Source organism: Egretta garzetta, unplaced genomic scaffold, assembly GCF_000687185.1.
Source record: "Egretta garzetta isolate BGI_Z169 unplaced genomic scaffold, ASM68718v1 scaffold136, whole genome shotgun sequence".
NCBI lineage: Eukaryota > Metazoa > Chordata > Aves > Pelecaniformes > Ardeidae > Egretta > Egretta garzetta.
In genome coordinates this window covers 1823672-1829937 of record NW_009260066.1, presented here as the reverse complement: position 1 = coordinate 1829937, position 6266 = coordinate 1823672, and the positions used below count along the sequence as shown (strand labels likewise).

Sequence of the window (6266 nt, the reverse complement as noted above, 5' to 3'; positions counted from 1 at the left end):
TTCCCCATCCTTCAAAAATGACAAAGAACACTTTTTGTCCTGGAATTATATCCTTGTGTGCACATATTCATATGCTAGAGAATACACATGGAATGTATCTTGTGTGGTTTTGCAGCTAGATATACTCAGCAATTTGGTGTAACTCACAGCAAGGTGTGCCTTTGAACAAAAGCGGAATCTAGGCCAAAATTTCTCAGGGGACCTAGGGCCTGGAGCACACCTGGTGTCATACAGACATCAGCAAGGAGAAGAAATGCTCATATTAACTTTACGCAGTTTTCTGAGTGACTAAAACTGTTATTGAACACGAATGAAGTCTGACTGATTAATAACAGTGCTAAACCTTTTTCAGTGCATTCTCAGTGCAGTATGGAAGACACAGACTGATTAATGAGATTTTATTCACTACTATTAGGAATACCTAAGAGGGGCAGGCTCGGACCCTTATTAAGCTGCATAATTTTACACCATAAGATGTTATTCTTCTTAACAGGGTTGGACAAATCATTACCATAAAAGCAAAGTTGAACAGAGCGTTCAAAACCAGCATGGAGGTAAGAGATCATCACTCTTATTCCTAATGATATTTAAAGAATAGAAGAGAGGTGGGAGGAGCAGAGGAACGCAACATGGGCCTAGTCTTACTTCTTTCAGAAAGAGCTTTGTGCAGATATCTAAACAATAACACTGCCTAATGAAACTCTGGTTTCATGATGACTGTTATAATTGCATATTTCCTGTAAAATAATCCATGCCAAAATAGAAAGTGGACCCTGAAGACTTAAAATCTTTGACAGCTGTAGTGGATGGGTTAGGGTAGGTGGTGTTGGTCCACACCAAAGCTGTTGACCTCTAAGCAGCCTTTGGATCAGCTCTAGAATCCACTGAACAGGTGGAGTTCTAAGTATTTTTGAAACTTCTGACACAGAAGTGTTTGTCTCAGGTGTATGCATGTTCTTACTCTTCATACTGTAACAAGTATGTAATGCATTGCTCAATCACTTGAAATCAGACTTGAACCTTCAGGGTGCTTTCCTCTGCATCGTTCCCAAGTCCAATTCCCATTAATATTAATGGGAGTGATGCATCTCACAGAGAATATATTCCAAAACGTTCTAAAAAATAGAAAAAATCAGAAGCTTTGTCAGGTCTGTCTCACAGGATCAAATACAGTGTTTCACCTTCAAGTGTTTTGTTGTTTTTAATACATTTATACAGGCTTTTTTGCTTGTACGGTTCTTAGAAAGATTCAGATGCGGACTCCAAATGACACACAAGGAAATGGAAAGAGATATCTATAAAAATAAATCTAAGTGTCTTTCCTATTTTTTATTTTACCTTACAAGTGATGCTACACAGTTGCTGGACTGAAAAGCTTCTCCAAGCTCGGCGAATATTGTGATGTTCTTATGTGTTCAGAGATGTATCAGTGATAGCAGAGCAGGTTTTTTACCTTTTTTTCTTTTAGGTTTAAAAGACTGGATGTGATTAATTCGATAAACGCTGCACCATTTTGTCTCAACTCAACTGACAATGATGTAAATAACTTCTTTGTCTCCTTCCTCCGCTACCTCCTTCCTTGTAGGTTGGCATCAAGGCTACAGTACAGGACGTTTTGACTAATGTTGAAAAAATTGTGAGTGTGGCATATGCAACCTACGTAGCCAAACCAGTTGGTGCTGCAAAGGTATTCTTTCTGTGTTCTTCTATGCTTGAAGTTACTGGGACTGAGTTTCTGTGACATAAACCAATTTTCTGGTTGTAAAACACAGGAAAATGTTCATACCTGTTTAGGTAGTAAGAAAATAGCATGAAGTCCAGGCTATATTGGGACTTTTTTTCCCACATCTCTGCTCTGAAGTTGTTAGGCTTTTTTTGTTGTTTCCACATTCTCCTGCACTTTTGCTCTAGTAATAGAAGTAGTGTCTTTGTAAGGGCTGCAATATTGACAGAGGCAAGCACTGGAAGAGAGATGTCTGTGAGTCTGCACAGTCTCTCTCCTTTTCCGACACAGATCTATATACATTCTGAAACCTGCAAGGGTGTTGGGGTTTCTTTATCCTTCACTCCTCCTTTTGAGGAGGTTGTTCAGACATCACCATTCAGATAGAAGACATTATTTTTAAGCTAGCTTCCAATCTAAATTCATTCTTTGCCATTTATGTTAATTAGTTTTCATGCCAATGTTGTTTCTTCCCCCAGTGTTTGGCTTGCCGGAGGTATTTAGAAATCAGTCATGGTACTGTTTGGCCTTTACCTTGCTTTGCCAAACAGACAGATTTCTTTTAAAGTTTTCATATGAGACAGGCCAAATATTCCTCAGATCCTCTTAATGAACTCTGTACATAGTATTCTATTTTCTTGAACATGAGTGACTAGAATCATATGTCTGACTTTCCTGTCCCATTGAATGTGTTATGACAGGGCCTTTTTAACATCCACTGCAGACTGGCAGAGAGCAGTCATCCCATGAGCAATTTAATATATCCAATCATTTCTACCTTCTCTTCTGCAATGAGATATTACAGTTTGCAGAAGAAACAGATTGGAACAGTTTTACCAAAATTAAATTCCACATTGTTTCTGAAAGGTTAATGGCTAAATTGGCTAACGTGAAAGCACTAAAACAGTATAAAGTAAGGATTGTTTATTATTGTTTGGATATCATATCCATGGCATTAACCTACTTACCTTTTGCTCAGATTTCCAGGGAGGTTAATTCAGGATTAAATTGGTGATGATTAACTAAGATTAGGCTTAAGACAGGAATGCTTGGAGTTTGAGACTTCAGTTCAAATTCCGTCACAAATTAAAGTCTTGGAGAAATTAAAGAACATTTTTTCAAATCCACTTTTCTGAACAACTGTTGCTAAAGTTGTGCAGAGAGCAAACAGTATGCATTTACCATCTTTTGAGTGGGCCATGTGGAAAAAGCTATGAAGCTATTGAGGAAGGCCAGACAGGAGGCAAGGAAACTGGAAGAGGGTTTCAGTGAAGACTCAAAGACTGACAAATATTAGCAGCACCACTGCAGGGCACAAAATGTTGAATTTGTCTGTGTTACAGTGCTTGTGCATTATTTTAAGATCTCTGAGGCTAGACCTTGTAGGCAAATCACACAAGTGACTGTTCAGTGGCACTTCTGCAGTATTTACCTAAACGTAATAATTTTCTTAAGCCAGTGCAGGCTTGGATTCTGTTTGTCATTGAACTGACATACACAGAATTTGCACTTAAGGGAGAAGAAGGTCTGATCTTGGCAAGAGAACGGTGCGTGTCTGGGCACAGGTAGCATTTTGGGCATAAATACATAAGAGTCTGAAGCTGCACCAAGTGTTGGGTGTTCATGTGTTTCTCCTCCACCTCATAAAACCAGTGCTTCTTTGAAAATAGGTCCTCAGATAGGTGGAATAGGCTATGTGAGTACGGAGTTAACTGTGCAAGAGGGAGCGGGATATTTGTGTAGTGAGTGGGCTCTGGGGTACACTTTCCCAAAGGCTACACAACTGGTCAATGCAACTGGATTATTTTCCTGGTACAAAAATTTGATACTCAAACCTTCATATAAGATCTCCTTTTTTTTCATTTTTCTTTATTTTTTTCACTTTTTGCTTTTGTCTTAAACTATGTGTGCTCTCATTTTTTTTGAATTTAAAAGCTAAAAGCACTCTGTCATTGAGTTTTAACAAATTATTCCGAAAGGAAAATGCAGACTCTCTTGAACTTTAACTCTGCACTTGTTTGTATTAATAGAACTTGTCATCTTGGACAGTTAATAGCAAAAGGTTGTAGAAAATGCTAATGCCATTTTAAGTTCAAAGTGCACTTTGCTATGATTATGGCATTCAGAACCTTTTTTTTTTTTTTTTTTTTCATTTGCATAGATTGAATTAGAACCTGTAAAGCTTTTGTCTGCAGAAGACCACCTGGAGCACACCCTGGCTATTGAGAGAAGAAGAATCCGACTGGGCTATGAACAGGTCTTTCAGAACCTAATGCAGGAGAGTAATAAGGAAGGTGATTACTGTGGTCAGCATAGAAGATGGAACAAATTACTTACGGGCAGCAGGAGGGGAGGAAAAAAGCAGACAAAACATCTGAGTAGAGCTCCTTGAGGTTGTGGTATCATGTAGAAAAGCGTGTGCCAGTTTTGCAATGGTGTGTAAGACAGTTATTCTAATAGTGTGATATTTCTTTGTCTTTCAGAAATTCCAGATTTAAAAATGCGGTATTGAAGGCCAAGTATGCATTAAATAGCTGTGAAATGCAGATCTTCATGTAGGTTACATGTGTAAGGTTTAACAGTTCACACAGAACTTTACAAAATGGGAATAAAGTCCTATGACACTAGTTGTAATGTGGATGGAAGGATAAAATTCACTCAGGCTTACGACGGTGTCTTTGCGAAAAAGCACTAAGAACTATGTTTATGCTGTGACATCATTCCCAACAAGCAAGAGAACCTTCGCTACATGGAGGTTTAAAAAAAAATGTTAAACTCCTCATGACCAAATTAGAAAAATTGAGCCAAGAAACAGGTTTGTCTTTATTTTTGATAGTGATCTCTGTTCTTAAAGTTGCCGTATTCCCCTGCAAAGGAAATTATTCACAACTGTTAAGAAATATGCTGGTGCATGGAAAATCTGAGCCATAACTCCGCATATAAACAACAGATATTATGTAGTTTTACTGATGAAAGGTGAAACCTGTTGTAACTATAAGTTCTAGTCTTAACAATTTAAGAAGACCATAGAACTGAAGAGACTCGTTCGCTACAAGCAAACAAGTTATTTGTCTTCATGGTAACTGTCTTATAGGAGACAGCTTAATACCATGAAAGACAAATCAGAGGTTGACGATTTTGGTCTCCACTGCCTTGCCTGGAAACTTCCTCAAAGGATCTTACCATTCTTAGCACTAATTCACCTCCTTAAGGAAGCAGAACAAGCAAAATAGGAGAAAGAGAGAAGAAAATATTGCACGTAAAGGCTGCCAGGTAGCAAAATAGGTATAAATCATATCCAGAAAGTGAAGTTTGTCTTCTGAGTTGATCTTATGCAACAACTTAAGTAGGTGCAAAGTGCAAGTCAGTCAAATGTGTCTACACATTTATATAATCATAAAGTTAGTTAATTATGTCAAAAGTCAACAGTACAACTCAGGTAAAGTAGCTTCTAGCACAGATAAGCACTTTTAAAGTGACTGATATAATCTCATGCCTAAGTATGCTCTTGCAAAATACAACTGAAAAAACAAAGATTAGAGTGAGGATGTATGGCTAAACATTTGAAAGTGGAATTGGAAATGCTCAGCTAATAGAAGGTGGTTACTGATTCCGATCCATATTTCTCTCTTTTGTGTGTTCTGTATTGTCTCTGGTAATCAAAAGGTTTGTAACAGGTTATGAAATAATCGTGTCATACTCTAACCTTAATTAGACACATTTGCACAGGTGCCATTGTAGTGGTCAAAGTCTGTGCAAGGCATTGGAATAAGTGATAAACTGCTCTGACAACATCTGTTAGAGGTCATGCGTAGCAGCCATGAATAATCACAAGCACATGCTGAGGCAGTTGGCTGCCTGCATTCACAGCTAGCTGACTTTCACAGCAACTGCTCTTGACACAGCTTCTTTGAAGGATATGGTGAGGGCTGGGGAGCATCACTGTGCTGTAGTAGACTGCAGGGTGCACCATCCCCCAACTCTTACGTCTTTTGGGAGAACAGAGCAAATCTTCAGCCTCTTGCTTCCTTTTCAAAATAACAGAGGTCTTCTGTGTCTTTTTTGTTTCTTCTTTTCAGTGTGCCTGAAGCAAATTACATGCTTCAATAACTGGGGCTATTTTCTTCTTGGCTATTAGATTTACTAGCTGAAATCATTAATTAATATATTGCCCCTGTATTTCAGACACTTTTGAAGACAAAGATGCAGTTTCAACTGACCTTACTCATGTACAGAGTATTGAGCTTGTCCAGCCTCCTCATGCAAACCATCATGGGAACACTTTTGGTGGCCAAATCATGGCTTGGATGGAGACAGTAGCAAGTATTTCAGCAAGGTACTTTTCTACATCATAGTCTTTGCTTATGGTTCTAAATGGAGGTGATTTTAATATGAAGGGTTTCACTGGGATTTATTTTATGAAAAATACAGACCGAAACCTTTGTGACTTCCCCCTCAGATTGCAGGAGGCCTTTGAACTATTTCTGTGTTACATTTCCCACAGCATGCCACACCACTACAGGAGTCAAATATTATTCTTCCT

General features: G+C 38.4%; 1 protein-coding gene across 1 annotated transcript in view; it reads left to right on the top strand.

Annotated features, from left to right (window-relative positions):
* The window catches only part of ACOT12 (acyl-CoA thioesterase 12), a 46375-nt gene that overhangs the window by 22743 nt on the left and 17366 nt on the right, over positions 1 to 6266 (top strand). The window contains exons 3-6 of the mRNA XM_035896614.1: positions 494 to 554; positions 1586 to 1687; positions 3885 to 4017; positions 5909 to 6059. Coding sequence (XP_035752507.1) covers positions 494 to 554; positions 1586 to 1687; positions 3885 to 4017; positions 5909 to 6059 — 447 coding nt within the window. The remainder of the gene's footprint in view (positions 1 to 493; positions 555 to 1585; positions 1688 to 3884; positions 4018 to 5908; positions 6060 to 6266) is intronic.